Source organism: Candoia aspera, chromosome 10 (genome assembly GCF_035149785.1).
Source record: "Candoia aspera isolate rCanAsp1 chromosome 10, rCanAsp1.hap2, whole genome shotgun sequence".
NCBI lineage: Eukaryota > Metazoa > Chordata > Lepidosauria > Squamata > Boidae > Candoia > Candoia aspera.
In genome coordinates, this window is record NC_086162.1 from 21,635,176 (window position 1) to 21,657,770 (window position 22,595).

Genomic DNA, 22,595 nt, shown 5'->3' on the forward strand with positions numbered 1-22,595 from the left:
AACTTGTAATACATTTATTTCCCATCCCACCTCTCTGGGGAAAGTGCTACAAGTAGGTACATTGTGGCTGTAGACACACAACACACTTAACATTAACTTAATAGGGTTTAATTAACCAAGTTGGCTGGATCTGCAGAACCCCTGGGCTAGTACGGGGTGGGCAACTGTGACTAAAAAGCCGTCACTGATAGTGTTGAGTCATTCTGTTTGCTCTCGGGGTTGATCCAGCATTTTTCTTTCCTCACTGGTTGAAAATGGAATGGGGAGGGGAATACAGAAGGGGGGGCGGGGTTGCAACGGGATTCCAACCTGAAAAGCCACATTGAACTGATGTTCTGAAGGGCTTGATTTTAGAAAAACACAATTCTAGAGGTCGGCATCGTGGTGCTGTAGAAACGTGCAAGAAAACGTGTTTCAAAACACAAAGAACAGAATGTCTTTGCCGTGCTGCTGCAAATCAGCAAGGGGAGCTGAGACACCGCCCAAAACTTTAAAAATCTGCCCAAAGGAAGTTCTCCAGTTTCCAACCCTCCTATAGACCAACCTTGCCCAAACATTTCAAGCATACCTTGGCACCTGTAAGGATTAGAAAAGCAGAGCCAAAACAGCAGAAGAAACCAGATGCCCCATGCCCCTGATGCGCATCTGCAAATGAAACACATGAAGAACCAAAAGGAACGGCTTACCGGCACAAACAGAAATTCCACAGCTGGACCAGATTGTTAAAGAGCTTTAATAGTATGTGAGGTGGGGCCACCCCAATACAGAAGGGGTTACACATGGTCAACATGTGGCTGTGGCCACCAGGGCACTCACACTCGGAGGGGAGCTTGCCAGGCCAGCTCCCTTTCTCCAAGACCCCTCTTAACTGCCGTCCAGATTTAGGCTGTGCCACGCATAAAGTCTCTCCTCCAGACAACGCCACTTTCCTCCCTTGGCGAGTCAGAGGAAGAGGCGCTACTCTCAAAACTCAACGCACCCCAGCCTTGGTCTGAATCTACTTCCTCCCTCCTCCTCCTCCAGTGACCCAGCTTTCCAAATGACCAGAGCAATGGCCTGTCCAGGAGGCAAGGCCTCCCTCTTCCCACTGCAAGGATGGGTGGAAAGGCTCCCCCTCTGCCCCAATTACTGACACAGAAGCAACAAGTAGGTGGGATCTCCAAATACTTATAACATTATTAAAAGGAGATGGGGAATCAACACGAGGTCTGTCATTTTACAGGGGGTGGTTTGCCTGGGGGGCCGCGGCAGCCCCTCCCCAGAGGTCTCCTGGCCCGTGTCTTGGAATGGTTGATATGTCAGCACCACCACTTGAGTTCTTGGGAGAAGGGAGGCACAGGGGACCTGCTGGAAGTCCACAGCCCTTCCCTGTCAGATTAGAATGGCTGAAGAGGCCTGCAAGAAGAAAGGAGCCGGGCAGTGTCTGCAGGCTGCGGGCAGATGCTTCCCCCGTACAGTCACAGGAGAGAGCAGGTGAGGTTAGCAAAGGAGGGGATACTGGTGAAGAGCGGGATGGGGTGGGGGTAAAGCTCCGAGACTCCCCCCCGCCCCAACGAGGCTGCTGTTCTTGCTTGTTGCTTGGTGCCCTTCATCTGCTGCTGGTGGTGGTGCTACCGGCCCCCCCTGGAGAAGTCTGCTGGGTACAGTCCCAACCGGCTGCTGTCGCGGAAGGGCTGGCTGCCAAGGGGGCGGCCTCTGCACCTTGGGCTGAGTCCAGCGGGAGGCTCAACTCCGTCAGCTGTCCCTCCACAGTGCTGCCCTGGCCTGGGGGGCCTCCGGGCTCCGGCGTGCTGGGGGCCTGCTCTGTAGGGGTGGCTGCTTGCATAATCTTCTGCCTCACTTCCCGAATCTTAAGTTGTAAGCAGACCTTGGTGGGGAATATGTCAGAATAGCGGGCTTGGAAAGCTGCAGTGGCTTGGGCTGCCAAAGGGGGGGAAAAAAGAGGATCAGCAAGGCTCACAGAAAGCTGACAACAAACGGGGCAATGGGGAGAGGGCAGCTCCCTGTGCAGGAAAATCTTTTCCTAGAGAGTTACTTCTTAAAGGCTTTTCCCCAAAACAACAATCCAGAAACGTGCAGAACAGGGTATGCTTCATCCTGCAGCTTTCAAGACAGCCCTTCCCTTCCCAGCAAGGTCCAAAAGCCATCAAAAGCATCTACTGCCATATTTTGAAAGACGCTGCCATTTGTTGAGCTGGACCAAGACTCAGCTGGAGTTACTCTAGGAAACCCAGAACTGGCTGATACTCAAGGCGGCCGTTCAGCGGGAACCCAGGCAGGCCCAGCTGTACCAGGGCAGGAAATCCGAGTCTGAAGCCGCTCGATCCAAGGCCACTTCATCCTGAAACAAGGCTGAGACCTAACCCGAAACCATCACCCTACCTGAAGGGAAGAAGCCGTGATCCTGGAAGAGCTGCATGACCAGAGCCCTCCTCTGATCCAGGGTACGCCGGAGGGAGGAGTAGGGCACCTTCTCGTACTCCAGCTCCCCCAGGACGTCGTCCGTGTCCGTGCCTGCAGAAAGACGGGGCTGCTGGAAGAGGGGCCCGTGGAGGCTCTGCGCTTCCCGCCCCTCCACTGTGCAGAGACAGCCCTCCCCGTGGGTGGGATTCACTGCCGCTCCCAGCTACCTGTTTTGTCGAAGGTAAAGATGTCTCCTTCACACTTGGCGCTCTTGGGAGTGTTGGGCTCTGAGCTGCAACTGGAGCGGCGCCGCATCTTCCGTTTGGGGGAGATGGGGTCTTCCGTGGAGGAGTCGAGATCTGAAAGGGAGCCCCCGTGTTAGGTGGCAGGGACACAGCAATGCTCGCCCTCCAGCAGTCGACTCCAAGGAGTAAAATTAAATTGCCACAGAAACAACGTGCAATCTTAGACACACACGTTTCTGCTGCTTTTTTTTCGTATCGCACCAGAAGAGGGAAGGGGATGGGGATGGCCAGGGAGCAGAGAAAGCAGAGTGCGGGTAGTCCTTGCTTAACGATCACAACTGGGACCACAATTTTGGTTGCTAAGTGAAGTGGTCATTAATCGAATCCGATTTTATGACCTTTTTTGTGGCAGTTGTTAAGTGAATCACCGTGGGATTAAGCAAACCACATGGTCATTAAGTGAATCACACGGTTCCCCACTGATTTTGCTTGCCAGAAGCTGGCCCGGAAGGTCAAAAATGGAGATCACATGGCCACGGGACACCGCGATGGTCATAAATGTGAACTGGTTGCCAAGTGTCCAAATCATGATCACGTAACCGTGGGGACACTGCGACGGTTGTTAAGTGTGAGTACCGTTGTAAGTCCGTCTTTTTCAGCACTGTCATAAGTCCAAACCATCATTAAATAAACGGTTGTTAAGTGAGGGCTACCTATAACCCAGGAGTACGAAAAGAGGCCCCATGGTGTATTCACAGGTCCCATTTCAGAGCCTTCACACAGTATGCCAAAGGCTGCCCAAGGCCCCTACAATTCCTGAACTACCACAGTCAGTTTAGCTGTCTTCTGTTTCAGGCTAATTCAGTAAATCGTACCACTATTTTTTGTCAAAAAACCCAAACCCTTTCATATCACTCTCCAGTAAAGCCTGGTCCTTGTGTTGTGCTGTACGAACTGCACGGTCACGCCTAGATCCTTGTCAGCACTGGGGCTACAGATGTTCGCCCTCAGCTGCCTCCCCTCCTTCCCCTTACCGGTGGAATTCTTGCGTTTCTTGCGGTAGCTACCCAGGATGGCCCGAGGGGAGGTGGCGAGAGACTGCAGCGTGGGTGAAGGCAACACCTCTTCGGGCTTGAACTCAGGCAATTCAGCAAAGCGCTCCTCGAAATCCACTTCTGAGAGAACCCTGCTGGGGGGAGGAGGCAGGAGTAAGGCAACGCGAGGCAGTGGGTGGCCTCCCCTCCCGCAGACCCCCTATTGCTTCCAACCCAGCCTCCTGTGCATCCCTCCATATGGCAGTGCGGTCAGACCACGCCAGCTCCCTCTACGCATAGTGGCCTTTCTGGGGACACACGGCAGCTCAAGACAGGACTCATACGAGTAACAGCCTCTGTTCCGGGAGGAAACATGGCCACATGACACAGCCAGCATATGACAGGTGAAAGTTAGGGGGGAAGTTTCTGTTTCAGTGAGTTAAGAGGCACTTCCAAGTAGCCCATGGATATGGAAGAAATACACACCAACATAGAAATTGCACGTTTTGGAGACCTTTGTTTTTTTTCGGCATTAGGGTGTTGCCCAAGCAGCAATAACCGTGTAGGAATGACTGTCACCCAGTCGCTTCTGTTTATTCCCAAGAATCTCCATCTCTCCTCAGAGCCTATCTGGGCCTGTTTCCTGCTGAATTGTAATCCCTTCATGGATTCGTATCTTGCAAGCATTCTACCTTGCACTTTGCAGACTCTAATGCAGCGTTTCTCAGCCTTGGCAGCTTGAAGGTGTGTGGACTTCCACTCCCACTGGGGAATTCTGGGAGTTAAAAGTCCACACATCTTCAAGCTGCCAAGGTTGAAAAACACTGCTCTAATGCCTATTTAGGGAACTGTTGACCATCACAGAGGATTTGGGGAAGAGTTTTAACATACATTCAGCTCATCCTGAGGTTCACCATCACTTTAATTCAAACTGAAGGTACTCCGAGGACAACGGAAGTCTGGTACAGTATAGCTCAGGGCTCCTCAACCTTGGCAACTCTAAGCTGTGCGGACTTCAACTCCCAGCAAAACTGGCTGAGGAATTCTGGGAGTTGAAGTCTGCACAGCTGAGAGTTGCCAAGACTGAGGAAAGCTGGTACAGCTGGCCAAAAAGAGTGATACAAATGGGCGAGCTGCACTTTTTCTACTACAGCAAATTGCCCCCACGATAAAATCGCAAAGAACTCCCCCTCCGAAGAATCCAATCCATATAGCGTGAATCTTTCAGACTTTGGCCACAGACACAGTCAGCGATCACCTCCCCATCACTCACTTGTCGACAGAATCAAAGGTTTTCTTCAGGGGGGGAGGTCGGACCTTCACTTTCTTCCCACCTGGACCCTCCTTTGGCTCAGGCCCATCAGCTGTGGGGGCTGCTGTTGTGGGGAGGGTTGAAGCGCCACTTCTAGAGACCTCTCCAGAGCTGGACGGGATCGGACTTGGCGAAGAAGAGGAAGATGGGCCTGCAGATGACACTGAACCCTCAGGATGACCCTCTGGACCAGCGGTTCTCCAGTCAGGGGAGCTGGGGAATTTTGGGGCCTAGACAAGGAGACAGACAGAACACTAGTGAGCAGCTTGGAAGAGGTGATCCAAACGACGATGGTGAATACGGCAGCACGTTACTGGGACACAAACCGGAAGAGGGTCCTCTTTGTTTCTTTGAAGAAACAGGATAAGAAAAGGCAGGAACGGGTAGGGGAAGCACGTGGACCAGGGCACGTTGTTCAAATCCAAGCAAGCGATGTTCAAACATACTCTGTTAATAAGCTCACACCTGGCTACCCGAAGCCATCTAAAACAGGGTTCCTCAACCTTGGCAACACTAAGCTTTGCTGGCTGGGGAATTCCGTGAGTGGAAGTCCGCACAGCTTAGAGTTGCCAAGGTTGAGGAACCCTGATCTAAAACAAGTCCCAAGTCTCCAAAATATGCTCCTGCTTCAAAAAGGCTGTCTAGCCATTCCTTTCCAAAGGGCACTGCGGCCCCATGAAGCCACTGCCGGCCACAGTTTTGGCGGCCAGAAGCCACGAGGAAAGCTTATGGGGAGAGGGAGGGAGGGGGGCCAGGCAGTGCTGCCTGGCTTTCTTACCGTTTCCACCCCTTTGCTGCCTAACAGAGAGGCTGGTGGAGGGTCACGGACAGCACCCTCTTCGCTGGACCCCGCTGCCGCCTCCCGCTGGCTCCAGACAACTTCTGTGGCCGCTGTCTCCGTTACTTGTGGCGGCAGCGGCGGTGGTGGCTGGGATGCCGGGGCTGACACCGGCTCCCGGGAATCTCGTTTCAACTCTTGGGCTTTGGTGGGACTCTGTTCGGCCCCCTGGCATGCAGGGGAAGAGGGGGCATCTTGGGGCCCTGTCTCCCGTGAAGCCCGTTCCAAGGTTTCGGTCTCCCGGTGGTATCGTGCTCCTCCAGAGTCCTGCTGCTGCCCCACAGGAAGCCGAACGGGGCCTGGCGAGGAGGCTGATTCATAAGAACCAACCGGGATGCTAGCAATGGTGGCTTTTACCTTCTGGGGAGGCTTGAGGGGTGGGCGCTGAGGTCGAACGACTGTCGAAGGAATTACCTGTGTGGCTGGAGAGTAAGAACAGAAAAGGTGAAGCTGACGATGTGCAATAAAAGTTCAGCACTATCATCCTGGAACAATAATAAAGACATTCACCCTCCATTTACCATTATTCCCCCTCCCATTAATCCTCCCCTTCCCAGCTCCATTTGCTGAGCTGTATTTATTCCAGGATAATGAAATGCAAGGAAATCCTACTATTGCCTGGAGTCACACAACAGACCAGGCTAGATTAAATGAGGTTGGGTACTCTGTGGTTCTGGTTGTTGTGGGAACATGCTCTATGAACCAGGCTACTGTATAGATTGTCATACGATTAATCTGTTTGGGCATCGCCTATTTGGGCAGCAAGGATATCCGCTAACCTAGTTTTAGGATTCAGCTCAGTCTTGAGCATCAGTTGAGGAGCCTGGCTTGAAACATCCCCGCCCAGCAACATCCGCTGCATCACCAGGACCAATGTGGCTTCAAGAAGATTTACGGCATCATAGTAAGTAATTCTGAGGGAATACAGATTGCCTCCCTCCTAGTTGGCCTTCATTCCCCCTTAGTTTTCTCTCTGTGGGGCAACGACCACCACTCCACACGGTGACTCCGATCCCCAACTAACACCCCATACCTGTGGAAATCAGGCCGTGGTTAGAAGTCCCAGAGCTCTGGCTGACGCTGCCTCCCTTGGGCAGGATAGCCGTGGGAGAGGAGACAGCGGCGGTGCCTGTGGCTGCCACCGAATAGACCACGCTGTGACCAGCAGGCTGAACAGGACTGGTCCCGGTGGGGGTGGGGTAGACAGCAGTAATGACCTGCCCTGGCCCAGCACAGGAAACTGGGAGTTGGGGGCTCTGAAGCGGGGACACTCCCACTTGCCCAGAAGTCAACAGAGGATTCTGGCCTGGAGGAAACAGACCAACATGCCCTTTAGCTCCATCTCTTCTGGGGTTTTCTCCACTATTAACGTTCAGTTCTCAGACCCCTCCTGCAGGGCAGCCAGTCAGTCTGTGAGCCTGGCATCCTGCCCCCTCTCCCCACCCCGTAGCTGCCTCCCTGGCCTTACCCGAGAGCAGTGGCCCAATAGCTGTGAAACCCAGTGCCATGGGGGCAGGTCCCACCGGGGACTGGACGTAGGTCGTGGCAGGAGCAGCTGGGGGGACGCTGGGTTGCGAATGAGAAGCCGAGGTGCCCAGGGAGAGGGCGTGCCCAGCTGCTGACTGCACATAGGTGATCCTGGGGGCAGAGAGGGAGAGACGGGGGGCGTGTTTTATGGCGGCTGCTACAGGCATGGACGCTCCCCAGGCCTGTAAGACCCAGAGCTACAAACTCACCCGGCAAAGCCATACCTGGTAGAGGAGGAGGGCAACAGGACTTTCTGCGTTTGGCTTGGGGACCCAATGACAGCGGTGGCCACAGTGCCCTGAAGAGCAGCAGGGCTAAGAGGGGGCACCAAAGTGGCACTGCTCTGTGAAGAGGACTGAGGCTGGACAACTGGCACTGGAGTGAGCTGGATAATCTGAAAGAGCAGAAAGGCTCAATTGGCACAAGCAGACAAGAGGAACTCCGGGAGTCTAATCGAGCGAATACAGCCTCAGGCTCAGGGTCGTTGACAAAATCTGTACCGTTGCTGTAAAGGAACTTACCGAGTGATATTATGGCAGTATGAATAAATGCCCTTGGAGAGAGGAGACTGAGTCTGTGCAACACGCAGCTCAGGTCCTCGGTCTTTACCCCAACAGGGAGGAAGGGAGAGGAAGCACAAGTGGGCAGGAAATGTGAACTGGGGTTGGAGATGGTGATCGTCAGCAGTGAGGGACTGTGATTCTCTTCAGCATTTGAGGCTATTTATTGTTTCAGACCTTCTAAAGCAGTGTTTTTCAACCTGGGCAACTTTAAGATGTGTGGCCTTCAACTCCCAGAATTCATGGCTGGCTGGGGAATTCTGGGAGTTGAAGTCCACACACCTTAAAGTTGCCCAGGTTGAAAAACACTGTTCCAAAGAGACAAAGAAAGAAACAAGAACTTGATAGGCCCAAAGAGATCTGTTCATTATTAAATCTCTTTTCTCCCTTTTTCACAGTCCAGAGGATGAGAGATTTGTTGTTAAAAAATGAAACAAAGCTAAGTGGGGCACTCAGACTTCTAACAGCAGTCATGAATGGTACAAATTTTCCCACATGGGAACCCTCCAAATGTTTGGACCACACTGACCAGGAACGGTCTGGAGAACACCAGGCTGGGGGACAGACTGTACCTTGTATTTTTCCTTTTCTTAGGTCCAGCTTTGCAGAATGACAGATGTGCAAAACACACACACACACACAATTTAAATCACTGGCATGGCTGTCTGGCTGACAAAACACCCCTCACGCCCATAAAAAACTACAGAATTCAAATGATCTCAGATATACCCTAGGTATGTAAGATATTCAGGGTATTCCAGTGTTGTTACAAATTTTATCCAAATAAGCTGCCAGCATTAGTGTTATGCAGTATGAGATCCTTCCTGTCCCAGTCATGCTTCCTTTCATTTAGTATGCAGTGTGTGTGTGCTTTTCCCCAAGTCTTCACAACCTCCTCTCCACCCCACCTTCTCAGAAATAACTTTGCTCATGCACAGTTTAAGGCAATTGCAGTTCTCTATATATCGATTGAGAAGTCCTCCTTCAACGGACATTATTCCAAACCCTCGCTGCCCCTATGCTTGTCTTTCACCCTCATGAACCTGACACTCGCCTATCTTTCCTAGAACGTACTTCAGATGCTGCGTGTCTAAAATACAGCACAACGCACAATAGATGCCCATTCTGCATCACTTCTGTCACAAAATCTATACTAAAACACAGATCTGTTTATTCATCACCCGCACTTGGTTTCGCATCACCTCTTCTCCCTCCTTACCCCAAAGTCATCCTGTTCTACACATACTGACCTTGCTTGCCGGCTGACTCCCATTTTGCACTGGGACGGGGAAAGGCGGAGTAACCAGAGGCAGCTGGGTGGCTGAGGTGGTCCTCACTGTCACTTGGGAGGCTGCCATAGGCACCAAGACTTTGCCTTGCACCTGCAGCCCTGCAGGAGGCACCACCTGCCCAGACACAAGATGGGCTGAACTGCTGGGAGATGGTGCCTGCACTGGGGACACTGACTGAACTGTGAGGAGGGGGGGAGAAAGGAAAAAAAGAAGGGTCAGGAGAGGTTGGGGGTGGCACAGCAATCGTTGACAATTGGTCTTAGGGATGTATCGCCCTACTGAATGCTGGGAGCACCTGCACATTTAGAGTGGGGCCTCCCCATTTAATCTCCTTGCTCCCTCCCATGTTTTTGACTCATCAGATATTTGACTTCCAATAGATAAACACCTAATACATGGCTTCCCATCAGAGAGCAGATTGACTCAGGGGTTAAATTTCCTATGGAGATATGCTTCTTCATTATCTTCCGCTAATATGAAAGCCATGATTAGGGGTGGCACTAATGAATTAATTGTCCCAATTTCTCAGAAGCATATTTATTTATTTTGCTGTTGTTTTTTTTAAACTCACCCTAATTTGCAGACTCTGTACAGGATATAACAGTGTAATGATGTGAAACAAGTTTTAAAAAAAGACAATTAAAAACAATACACCACAAAAAACCTACTCCCAAGATGGGCACCACAAAGCAAAGAACTCAAATCAAAGTTTGGCAGATAAGGTTGTTCCACAGCCTTACAGAGTTCAAAGCATCAATATTTTGCTTGGAAGTAAATCTATGAGCAACCCACTGTGAAGGCTTCCCGGGGTCAAAGAAACCTCGCTGGACTACATCTATCCTATGAGCCACCAGTCAGATCACAGCTGGCTGGGGAATTCTAGGAGTTGAAGTCTACGCATCTTGAAGTTGCCAAGGTTGAGAAACACTGAGTTAGATAATTGCAGCTGAAACTATGATGAGGCTATATTATATCTCCAGACTTGTTAGCTTTATTCAAATGGGCATTTAGTAAACCTACTGCTTTTTCATACCAATGTAACTATTAGCCTCCAGAGAAACACAAAACAAGCAAACAAAACAATATGGAGGGAATGCAATTTGGGAACAGAGAATAATCCCCTTCTGTCAATGAAGTTATTTAAAAATAAGCTTAATAACAGAGCAGTTATAATCTCTAAGGAAAGTTGCCCAAGCTTTGGTTCCATGAAAAGGTAAAGAGTACTGCCTAAAGAAGTTTACCTTTGGGTGCTGAAGACATGACGGTGACGTTGCCGCTGTTGCTTCCTGGTGCGGGCTGGATGATGGGGATGGCTTGGGGGGCAGTGATCACTTTTCCATTGGGGGGAGGCAGAGTGAAGTGAATGCTGGCAGCTGCAGGAGTGCCCGCTGTCGCTGGCATCTTTCCCCCGGCTACCTGCAGCTGCTGAGGCAACGTAGGCAGGATGTACTGAACCTGAGTGATGCTCCCGGCCTTTCCTGCTGCCCCTGACAAAATACCTTGAGGCTGCAGGATGCTGAGGGGCACCGGCCCATTCTGTCCAGGGGGATTCTGGGTGATGAACTGGACAGAGGGCTGCTGGGCAATGGCCCCAGGCGGCAAAACAGTCACTGGGACGCCAGCTCCTCCAGCACCACTGGCTTGGCTATAACCTTGCGTTCCTACAAGGAGATTGGTCACAACGCTTCCTTGGGTTGGGGGACACTTCCCCACCGCAGCCAAGCCTTGGCCAAGAAGCGGTCCTGCCACCAAGTGAGGAGAGGTGGCTTGGATCCCAGCCAAAGCAGAGCTCTGGGGAGTCTTTTTATCGGCGTAGAGCAGGCCAAGCCGGCCGATGGAGGTCCCTTCTGGTTTCACGTTGCCCTCTGACAGTGGGGGACTGAGCAGTGGCAGCCCATCCCCCGATCCACGCAGGAAAGGTTTGCTGGCAATAGGTACAGGAGTGCTACTAACCGGCTTGACCACGTTGGTGACCACAGTGGACGCTGTCCGGACCAAGCTGGGTGACCCACTGTAGCCGATCACCCCCATGCTTGGTGTGCTTATAGATGGGGCTGTCGCCAGCACGGTGCCAGTGGACAAACGGGTTGAATCAGGAAGCACCACAGTTTGCACCACACCGCTGGGCGGGGAGATGACAGAGTGGGCGGGGACAGAGAGGGGGGCTGCTCCGGACTCCACAGGCCCCTGGGAATTCCCCGCGCTGTCTGCTCTCTTCCGCCTGTAGGGGGCAGCTGCTGGGTCAAAGCGGGCCTCCAACCGCTTGGTTGGGGTGTTGTGGGGACGGAGACCTCCGTGGGAGTCCTGGGCCTTGAAGGGGCTGGGGGACACCTGGAAGGGACTGTAAGGTTTAGAAGGGGGCTGCTCATTGTGACTGTGAGATGGCAGCGGTGGCGGCGGCTCCAAGTCCAGGGGAGGTGGCGGACGACATGGGGCAAAGGCAGCAGGAGGCGGCGGCAGGGCTGCTGAGCGGATCACCGGGGCAAAGAGTTTTCGCCCAAAGTCCTAGAAGCAAATGGGAACGCTCTTAAAAAGAGGGAGGGACAGCCTCAGGCAACCATTTTCATCAGAGTTTTGCTGAAGATGGAGACCAGCCTTGAAAACCGATCAGGTCCCAGTTCAAATCTCATCTAGATGATTTGAGACAAGACCTTCTCGTGCCACATGGCTGAGACCCCCCATTGCTGTACTTACCAGTGCACTTAAAAGCCTTTGTTCTAACTAGCCTCTTGCAACTTACTCACCTTGCTGTCAGATTCCTCTCCTAATGATCCTTCGCTATCACTGTCCGTCACTCGCTCTTTGCACTTCAGGTCAACGTCAGCAGGGTTGAACCCATCCTCAGCTGCGGGAGGAAAGCAAGGGGAGTGAGTCAGCAAGATCCTGTCTCCCCATCTCGCTTCCCTTATGAAAACTCTCCAGAGTGACAGACAGAGAGGTCACTATCCAGGAGAGAGTATTACTGCAGATCTGCAGATACGCTCACTGCGAAGACAAACACAACAGAACAGGGTTTCTGGGGAAGAATGTGGGCCCGAGCGCACATGCCGGAAGTGTTAGAAGAGCTTTATAAACAGGGAGCCTGGGTACAGCCGAGCTGAGTACTCAAAGAACTGAGTAATTGCAGGAAATGAAGGTGGTAAGTCGGCAAATAACTAAGGCACAAGAAACCACGTAACGGAGGAGGTCAAAACGGTAGGCGGAAATGCCTGGTTCCTAACTGGCCACCACCTAGCTTTGAAACAGGGCATTCAGACAAATGTTCAAGATTACCGAGAACACAATCAGATCTTCTAACCAGGGATCGTGGGTTCCCCCATTCTTACTGCTTACATACAAATGGAGCACTGGTGCACAGCTCATTATTTTCTGTACTGACAAGCAATGATTCTTCAGGATTTCTCAGCCTCCAGCAACTGAGCTTGGGACTTTCTCCACAAAAAATATTTGCGCTTCTGCTGAACTGCGTATTTTTTTCATAATGAAAATAGGGTCATGTAGGGAGCTGCCTTATATCCAATTTCTACTTCCTACAACTGATCCCATGTAAGGGAATCTGGTTATTATATTTTATTCCAGCAGCCGTTAAAGAAAATGTTTGAAAATCCCAGCTATTTTATAGGAAAATGGCTGACACATTATAGTCACGGAAACAAGCTTGGGTCCGTATTAATAATTCCAAGATGAAAATGTTCCTCAGAGAGGATCTTGTTGCTAAAGAAAAATAAGAAGTCCCTTCAATTTCTAGCTGGCATTAGTAAATGTCAAACTATTTAGTCAAGGCAATCCAAGATGTACTTCAGCATATATCCACAAGTATTTATTTCACATCTCTCCCTTTTCTCATCCTATGTATGCATCTATTTGGCAGAGTTAAATTCTTAGCTTCTAGAGAGGGCAGTTTTGCCGAAATCAGCTATTCATAATGTAAGGCAGGAAAGGTGAGTGTGGCCAACCAGCATCCCTTTCATTGCCTCCAGAGCCTTGTCAGAATAGGTAAGTCAAAGAGGGTATGGTTAAATCCTTGGATTGTTTTATTGCATTTGGGGAATTTAAGGGGGATTTAAGGAAGACTTCTTAAAACTCTTGAAAACCCCTCTCAAAATGTTTCTGGCTTCTGTTTATTTCTGGAATACGCTCCTTGACCTTTAAGCCCTACATGGCATGAGGCCAGGCTACCTGAGGGACCGTCTCATCCCCACAACATTGACCCGCCCCACCCGGTCAGGCAGAGAAGGCATGTTGCGGACCCCGTCGATAAGAGAATTCCATCTGGCGGGGCCCAGGAGGCAGGCCTTCTCTGCAGTTGCCCCGGCCCTTTGGAACATCTTGCCCCCAGAGGTGAGGTAGGCGCCTTCACTTCCGACCTTCAGGAGGGCCCTGAAAACTTGGTTCTGCTGTCTCGCCTGGGGCGGGAAGGTGGGCAACCATCCATGGGGTTGGCTCGCACCTTAGACCCCCTCCCACCTGATTAGAATTTTTAACCTCTTGGATTTTATACTTATTTATGTTGTATTTTATATTTGTAAATTGTTTTTATAGGATCTTAATTGTTTATTATTATAGTTTTAATTTTATTGTAAACCGCCCAGAGTCCCTCTTTTGGGGGAGATGGGCGCTAGCAAAATTTGAAAAATAAACAAACAAACAAACAAACAAACAGAAAGCCATTCATTTCTGATTTAAAGGCTGATTATTAAAGTTTATATGGAAAAAAAGGCTCAACAGGAGTTCCTCACCAATGACATCATCGTCACCCTCCTCCTCACAGATAACCATGCGCTCCTCATCACTGGTCATGTCCTCACTGGTTGTGCGTTGAGAACGAGAGGCATGGGAGGAACGTGGGTGCAGGGAATGACGGGGACCCTCACCCGGAGTCGCAAATGGGGATCCTGAGGGGCCCAGCCCCCCATACTGCCCCTTCCCGCTGGCATAGGGAGACTGTCCAGAGCAAATCTGAAACACCAAGACAGTCATCTGTTAGAGTAGGGAGAGACCTGTGTACATACATGCTCACTTTTGGCACTGGGAGCACAGAACACCAATTTGCCAAGACCTGCAACTGTTGCCAATTAGTTTCCAGGTACAATTCAAGCTCCTGGTCATGACCTATAAAGCCCTTTATGGCTTGGCACCTGAGGACCCACTAGACCACCTGCTCCAGCTGGAATTGGCTGAAGGAAGGCACGCCAAGGAAACAGAGAAATGCCTTAAAGGCAGTTGATCAGATGATGTTCAGAGGAGCTTAGAAGTTCCACCCTTTAGGAGCTTCCAAGACAGTGTTTTGTGTTGTCTAGCGTACTGCCTTTGTGTTGCACCCTCCCATGTCATGTATGTGCATGTGTATGGGAAAGAGAGAAAGAGGGAAAAAGAGAGAGGGGGGGGGGAGGGATGTCAGTAGTGGTACACAACCTGAGAACAGGATGGGTGACCATAGATGGACATAAATCTCAAATCATGATGGGCAACCTGAGATTTCAAGATAGCATGCAATCCCTCAAACTCCCTTTTTCTGAGCCTCCAGAAACCCCACCAATCACCTTAGAAAAAGTTGGGATGTACTTTCCTACCATTCTGGGTAAGAGATACTGAGGTTTAAAGAGGAGAAAAGGCCCATCTGTAAAATATAGGGAAAAAATTCAACTCTGCAGTGTGCATGGTGTAGCTCCACCTTCCTTGTATCATTGCTCCGCCCACTGTAGATCTCACCTTCCAAAAACTTAGAAGCGCTGCCCTAGCCACCAAGTATTTTCCCACCTCAGGGAGAAATAAAGCCACAGTGTTTGCAGTAAGCAACATTACCCTCAATGGCAGACCAGCGGTGTTCAAAGCCTGATGCTCTCTTGAATTCTAAGGGCAAGCACAGCCCAACCACCCCATAAGCTTCTTGGACTCCTGTCGCCCTGTGGCTCCTTGTGCTGCCTTACCTGGGTCAGCTCTTGCAACACCTGGCTGTCTCGGTCACTCTCCATGCCATGCACACCGCTATGGGAAAAGGCCCGTGGGCGCTGCACATCAGACCCTGAAGGCAAGATTCGCTCCCCATGGCTGTGCCCAGATCCCATGGCACTTGCTTTGCCATCTGGCCCCAGCAGCATTTCAGAAGTACCTGATGAAAGAAAAGGGAGGGGGAAAAAAGTAAGGAGAGCCCAGAGGAGCCTTACCAAGGGACAGCAGGTGGCATGAAAGCAGCTCACCTCCAGGTACAGCAGCAGCACCTGTCTCCGACATGCTACGTTCACGCGTCTCCTTGGGGCACCCCCCTGGCCCAACAGGCTTCACATCCGAACTAGACTTCTTCCGATCTTTGTTACACCACTTCCAGTCCGGGTGTGCTTTGAAATGGGCTTCCTTCACCTTGGAGGTGGGAGAAGATGAGGAAAGAAAACAGTGAAGAGAGAGAGAGGGAGGCGGAGAGTGGGAAAGACAGCAAACAGAGAGATTCCAGATGCTCAGGGCTAAGCTGGAAACAGTCATCGCTACAGCTGCAAAGATTCCACACTGTGGAAGATTCTCAAATGCTGTAAAACCACAACCTCAATCAATTCAATCTATCTGCATAATTTCCATCAATCTGCATAGCTTCACCAAGTGAAGCCAGCTTCCTGTCTAGATCCATCTTAATGACAATGAAGTCCTGTTTGCCAAAGTTGGATATCTTCTCTACCAATTCTTTGGCTTCTGAGATTTCACTATGCTTTACCTACACTTTCAAACATACCTTGGCTGCCACCGGAGATAAAACTCATCTTCTAAAATTACACAAAAGCCAGGATTCTCTGGGAACTCAGTTTTGCTAAAATGCCCATTTTGCACTTTGGGTGCTTCACACAATCCTGGCTGTCACACTTCCTCCCCTACTTGGAAATAGTCTAGTCACTCTTAGAGACAGCACCCTGTACAACAGTGACCCTTAACTACGCCAGCCATGCCAGCTCAGCTAGTAAGAGTGGCATGCCCGAATAGAGCTCTGACTCTTGACCTCATTTTCTGACCAATGCTCTGTAGGAGGCTATACCTGGAAGGCCAAGTCATGGTACTTCTGCTTCTCCTTGGACCCTAAAGCGTACCACCACTCGCCCAAGATCTTGCTGACCGTACGGTTATCTTGGTTGGGGTGCCGTTGGTGCACCAGGGCCCGGTGTCGCTTGCTGAAGATCATGAAAGCATTCATTGGCCGCCGAATGTGGTCTTTTTCTCTCTACCCAAAAGGAAAGAGGGAGTGAAGGAATGTGCCATAGCCAATGGCAGATAATGAATTTATTTATTTATTTATATTTCAAATTTCATCCCTGCCCATCTCACTCAAAGAGTGACTCTTTGAGCGAGTGGAACATTTTGGTGGAACATTTCACAAGTAAACGAAGGGTGGCAAAAGATTTTCCTGGTATACTCCGTACCAAGCAGGTTAAGGAGATGGAAAGGAGAAGGAAAAAATAGGAAAGCCGTCACACCTTGTTTGGGCTGCGCCCATCTTTCTCAGAGGAAGAATCACGCTCTTTTGGCAGTGCACTCAAAGACTGGGTACGCCGCTTGCCAGGCAGTAGCGGGATCGGGATCTCAGAAGATGAAATGGATAGGAACCTAGGTATGAAAATATTAGGTGAAGGCTCAAAGGCAGCTTCCCATTTTCTGCTGCCTATTCCAGAGCCTTCCCACCATCTGGGACTCCCAGCATTCTTCAACACTTCTGGCACCATGCCCATTCCTTCCCTTCTTTCCACACATGAAAACAAGGGGGGGGAGTTTCAATCTCACTGTCACAACCACCATCTGGACTTTTTTGACCACACCTCCATTCACCCCTGCTTCTTTTTCTATGTGGGCTCCTTCCCAAGATGTCCTCCCCCAGGTATTGCTCAATTTCACTCCCTCAGGTCACTGCCTGCAGCTGCATGTCCAATTCCTACTATGCGTCCCATCACAACCAGTGACCCCCTGAAATCCATCGGAAAAGTCAGTCCATGAACCATACAAAAGGGTGGTGAATCAAATAGGAGAACATGTGGCAACAAATGGTTGGTGTCCAAGAAGCCTAACAAAGGATACTACAACCCAAAGCAGCAATACTCACGCATCATCATGGTCACTCTCAGTCTCGCTGTCCAAGCGTGGGTGCCCCGGAAGGTCATCATCATGCTGAGATGGACCTCCACCTCCTCCTGGAGTCACCGTAGAAGGTTGGGGAACTGGAGCGGGACTATCAGGGTGCGAGGGGGTTGGCCTCCCTGCACCGTCAGCCTCTGAAGATAACCCAGGGAGTTCGTGGGCCACAGCAGCTGATTCTGGAGGTTCTGACAACATAAATGCCAAGGTGGGAATGAAAGGCTGCATATTTTGCTAGGAAGGGGTTATCACAGACTTTGCATTACTTCTTTGTGCCAGCAAGGCATCGCCTCATTCCCAGAGAGTCCTCTTCCGAGACTATTTCCTGCCCAGAGATTTTAGGGGGAAATCTGCACAGATTCCATCTCTTTCCTTCGTCCACCTTACCTTTGTTCTGATTGGATGTGGATGGATGACTGACAGGCTGCTGGCCTTCGCTGGGCTGCACGGAGGAATCTGGCTGGCTTGGAGCCAGGAAGGGCACTAGTGAGTGCCATGGGAATACTGCCACAGACCGCGGCTCCACATTTGTCCACACTGGAAGGAGGAGGGGAGAAATAAAACACAAAAGTATTTTGTCAGCCAACTCAGGCCAGCAACTGAAAAAATTTGAGTGAAGTTCAGTGGCATGGGGAAGAATAGGAGTCCAGAATTGAGTTGGGTTACTGGGGAAGGCAGACTATGTTGTTTCCCTCCCTTTAAAAATGCCCTCCCTTTCCTGGCAAAGATGCCTTGTTTTTCTCCACAATTTTCAGTCCCGATAGTCACAATTTGTGCCATGCCTTATCACTAGTCAGTCACTTCAGTCCCTGAGGAGGGGGGCAAGGGGGAGGTTTTCTTCTCCGCCTGCCAGGAAGCAACCATGGCGTCCTCCGCCCTTCCCAGCTGGAAGCCAGGCAAAGGAATTTTACAGCTGCAGGAGGGGAAGGGGAGGGAGAGGTTGGGGCCCCGCTCACTCAGACTCCCACGCTCACTGGGGCAGCCAAGCCGTTTGGCTCCATCCCAGCTAGAGAGCATCCTCAGGAGCTCAAGCTTTGCAGGGCAAAGATAGCCAAACACTACCCCAGAACAGTCTGCCACTACATTGCTCTACACGGTGGGTTTGTGGGCCTCTCCTTTGTAGACAGAGGTGGTCAGATCCTACTTGCAGGCAATTTACAGCTAAAACGAAGAATGTTGTGGCCTGCTGCATTCTCTCACCCCCTCCCATTGCTTCCTGCTGCCCCCATATCAAACTAAGCAATACTTCCTTCTCAAGGTGTCCAGGAAAAGGCTAATGCAGAGGAAAGAGACAAATGTACAAGCCTGTGTATATACACACACAATTTACAACACCCCAAAACCACATTTCACAGTAACATCTAATTGCCAATAAGCCCAAATGTAAGTGATGTTCACTTGTCAATACGGAAATTACAACTTAATGCAGCAACAGGTGTGAATGGACTGGAGTTTTGCATCATGGCAACAGACCATGACTGCAGTGTTTGCAAAAAAAAAAAAAAAACCTTAACCCAACACTGATTATAGTGTAGACTTTGCAGATCAGCCATATTGACTTTCAATCAGCAGCAACAATAAGAGCTTTCAATCTGAGCAGCAGCCCCAACTGGTATCAATCATCCCACCACATATAATATAGCATTACAAGAAACATCCACAGCTGGATAAAGAAGGTTGAAAACTCTAAAACAATCAGATTTTAGCTACAGTCTAGGGAGAGAATAGGGTTGAAGGGTGAGATTCCACTGCTCTAGAACACCTCTGTCCTTAACATTTCAGTAAGGTTAGGAAACAAACCAAAACTACTTTGCACGCATAAGGGCACAGGTTCAGTCTTGGCATCTCCATTCAAAAGATCATGGAAGAGATTATGGAGCAGATTTCCACCATGCTTTTTGAAGAGCTGCTGCCAGTCAGAGCAGACAACACTGAGATACACAGCTAAGCAGCTTGACCATTGAAGGGTCTTAGATCACCTTTGCTAGTTCTTTGATTGTATCTATAATTTGTTTATTGGGGGAAAGGGTTAAAAGCACTTTTAAGTACTTGCTTAAAACAAAAATGTTCAAATTAGTGATTAAATGGTGGGGGGAGGGCTTGACTTTGCTCCCAGAGAAAAGAGACAGGCCTGTTCCAACAGGAGATACATTGCCTACCAAACAAAATACCTCTTTCCCCATCATTCCTCTTCCCTTCCTTGTAATCCCTAATGGATCGGCTACATTTCTCCCCCTCCCCCCTGCACTTGCGTGTAAAGTTAACTCAATTATTAAAAGCACTGAGTGCATCAGTGGTTGGACTCTGCCGGGAAGCGCTGGCTCAGTGGCTTCCTGTCCTCCGGCTGGTGACCACATCCCTACGCAGGAGGAGGAAGGATTAAAGGGGGAAGGAAGGGGGAGAGTAGAAGCAAGGACAAGAAACATTAAGACCACCCCCCAAAACAAGAACTTTAAATATAACAACAGAGGCCATCCACCATCCCAGCCCTACCTCCAAGCAAAGATTAAGATTCAGCTTCTGAGATTGAAGCCACATCAAGCAAAAAAAAAAAAACCCTACCAAAACATGTGACAAAGAAAGTACAGCACATGCGGGGACTAGTGTGAAGCTATACAACAAGCTGAATGCTAGATTTAAGAATCCTGATGTACAGTAAATACGCTCTTCTACCTCCGGTCAGCAGAAACCCCCCCTCCCCCGAGTTTACAAAAGTTCTGCTTGGATTCAAATCCCACTTTTGCCATGAATTATATAGCCACAAGTGTATCTTTCAACCACACACTACAGTTGCAAGGTACACCTGTAAATATGCTTTCTTCTATAAAGGGAGAAACAACATCGAGTGTCCACATGCAAATAATCCGCACCAAACCAAAAGTACTGGGTGCATTTGTGCTGGCCTTGTCCTGCCACTTCTCATCGCATCCACAAGGAGGGACTTCTAATGGCAACGCACACATTCTAACAGAGCTGTCACTTTATTTCACCCACTGCACCTTTAACAGCACCTTGACCCACTGACATTGAGTAACTTCTGTTAATCACATCTCCACTCCAGAAAAAGTTCATCTGCCGAATTTCTGGGTAACAGGATCCTAACATACACCATGGGACAGTAAAAATAATCAAAAACCTTATAGCCAATGCTTGCACCTTGTTTGGGTGGATGGATTGGAAAGACTTGAATCCCACTGCACAGTATGTTTATTAAGCTTTTCACAGATCCTTAGGATATGTTGAGGCTAATTCCCCAACTCCAACTTCTTCCATTCTACAGAACTCAAACCTTATCATCAGTGCAATTATGAAATAGCAGACAAGCCATGTCCCAACACGACAAAGGTTAAAGGTCAGCTCATCTGGGGTTAGGGTCTCTTATAACCTTCACACCACTCATCATTTCATCAAGATAGAGCACAATACAGGAATTGCTCCGCACCGTGCCTCACACCTCTCCATGCACACACATATACCCACGATGCACTGACCGAACATGCCTAACCCCCTGTGTGGCAAAGGGGGTAAAGTTGCTGGGGGTCTTTCTGTGGAAAACATCGCAAGGCGCAAGATGCCGTTGTGAGGACAGATGGCGTTTCTCAGCGAACCTGTCTGGAGACCATTCTCCCCACTCTCCCTCCCCAGGATGGAGGAGGTGTGGCCCAGTAAACTCTGCAGCTTCGATGTAGGTTGAAGGTGTGTTGCGAGGTCAGCAAGCTGGTACTCCTCGGGGCCAGGGGAACACTTCAGCTGGTTCCATGTGGAAAGCAGGCCAGCTGTAGGTCAACCTTCTAAAGACAGGCCACCGGCCACCACCATCGGTGTAATGAGGCAGCAGGAGAGGCAACAGTCTTCTCCTACGGCCTGTTCTGATCCTCCTCACAGGTGGAGCGCCTCTCGGACTCAGCCTGGCGGTCAGCATGGGGTGAGTTAAAAGGCATATTTGGGGGAAGGAGATGAGGAAAGATGAGGTAGTTGTGCAAGGGTGTGTGCGAGCGCGCGTGTGTGCCAGAGAGGAGGGTGCACACAGGCAGCGCAAGTTTTCAAAGGTCGGAGGGGTGCACCAGTCTGTGCAAAGAACTGTCCAGCGCCCCCTCCTTTTCGTCCACCTCCGTTTTGGCCGCAAAAAGGTCCCCCCAGAAAAGAAGTGGGAAAAGGGGGTGGCTAAGCAGCAGAGCAGAGGTAGAGGGGGCAGCCGCCGCCTGTCCGCCCGTTCCGTCCCCCCGCCAGCAGCGGCGACTGTAGCCTGGCAGGATTAAAGGGTGCGCGCAGGGAAAGGAAGGAAAGCGGGGGGGGGGCGGGGGGAGAGAGAAAGAGAGGAAGGGGGAGGGCGAGGGCTCCAAGTTGTCCGGCTGTTCCGTCCCTCCGCCGCCCCTCCGCTTCCTCTTCGCTGGGCTGTCGCGGCTATCGGCGACAGGCGGACGGGCGGTTGCTGGTCGCGGCGCCTCTTGGCGGGGGGGGGGAGGAGAGGCGAGGAGGCTGCCGCTGCTGCTCCGCCTGTCGCGCCGTCCCCTCCGGTTGTAACCAAACACCATTCACTGCCTCTCCCGCCTTCCTTCTTCCTCCTCCTCCTCTCCTTTCCCAGCCGCTCTGGGCTACGAACAAGGGCGGCCCCCCGCCCGAACCTCACCCCTCCCTTCGCTCGCTCGCGCTCCCTCCCTCTCCCTCTCTCGCGCGCAGGCACACACACACAAGGGCGCGCACACCGAGAGCCCCGTCACGCATGCCCAATTAGCCCTCCGTATGCCATTGGCTGCCTCCACGCCGGGTCATTCACATGCAAATGAACCCCCCCTCTTTTCTCTCCAGTCACACACGCACAAGGCGACCTCCCATTGGCCGCCGCTGGAATGTCAGTCATATGCAAAATAAGAACGGTTCACGGGGCCAAAGAGATGCCCATTGGCTGCGGTTTACTCCAGCTTCCCCCCCTACTCGCCTTTTCTACTCTACCGCCTTGGGCTCGCTTGTCAGAACTCTGGGAGAGGGAGGGACCACGCCGGGGGGAAAGCGGGGGGGGGGAGGAGGGAAAGACGACGCCCGGGAGTGGGGGGGGGTGAGAGGGATGTGACTAAGGTGAGAGGGAAAGGAGGGTCGTGGGGGTAGCGGGGCGCTTGACAGCAAAAATAAAAGGGGAGGCAGGAAAAGGGGAAACGTGGGAAGGAAGGAAGGGAGGGAGGGCTGCAAAGAGTGGGCTGCAAAGAGGGGCGCAAGCTACGGAGTGGTGAACAAGAAGGGGCAAAGCAGGATTATCTTAAGGGCGGGAAGCTGGGGG

General features: G+C 50.9%; 1 protein-coding gene across 2 annotated transcripts in view; it reads right to left on the reverse strand.

Annotated features, from left to right (window-relative positions):
- Positions 1 to 715: 715 nt before the first annotated feature.
- Positions 716 to 22,595, reverse strand: part of CIC (capicua transcriptional repressor) — a 38,392-nt gene continuing 16,512 nt past the window's right edge. For both annotated transcript variants that reach the window (XM_063312235.1, XM_063312236.1), the window contains exons 3-21: positions 17,708 to 17,857; positions 17,289 to 17,508; positions 16,669 to 16,798; positions 16,233 to 16,415; positions 15,412 to 15,571; positions 15,142 to 15,323; positions 13,951 to 14,170; positions 11,956 to 12,056; positions 10,453 to 11,716; positions 9,170 to 9,390; positions 7,584 to 7,753; positions 7,301 to 7,470; positions 6,866 to 7,138; positions 5,773 to 6,254; positions 4,956 to 5,224; positions 3,683 to 3,834; positions 2,631 to 2,762; positions 2,383 to 2,514; positions 716 to 1,920 (exon numbers count right to left, since the gene is read on the reverse strand). In XM_063312235.1, the coding sequence (XP_063168305.1) occupies positions 1,589 to 1,920; positions 2,383 to 2,514; positions 2,631 to 2,762; positions 3,683 to 3,834; positions 4,956 to 5,224; positions 5,773 to 6,254; positions 6,866 to 7,138; positions 7,301 to 7,470; positions 7,584 to 7,753; positions 9,170 to 9,390; positions 10,453 to 11,716; positions 11,956 to 12,056; positions 13,951 to 14,170; positions 15,142 to 15,323; positions 15,412 to 15,571; positions 16,233 to 16,415; positions 16,669 to 16,798; positions 17,289 to 17,508; positions 17,708 to 17,857 (4,943 nt within the window). In that variant the 3' untranslated portion in view covers positions 716 to 1,588. The remainder of the gene's footprint in view (positions 1,921 to 2,382; positions 2,515 to 2,630; positions 2,763 to 3,682; positions 3,835 to 4,955; positions 5,225 to 5,772; positions 6,255 to 6,865; positions 7,139 to 7,300; positions 7,471 to 7,583; positions 7,754 to 9,169; positions 9,391 to 10,452; positions 11,717 to 11,955; positions 12,057 to 13,950; positions 14,171 to 15,141; positions 15,324 to 15,411; positions 15,572 to 16,232; positions 16,416 to 16,668; positions 16,799 to 17,288; positions 17,509 to 17,707; positions 17,858 to 22,595) is intronic.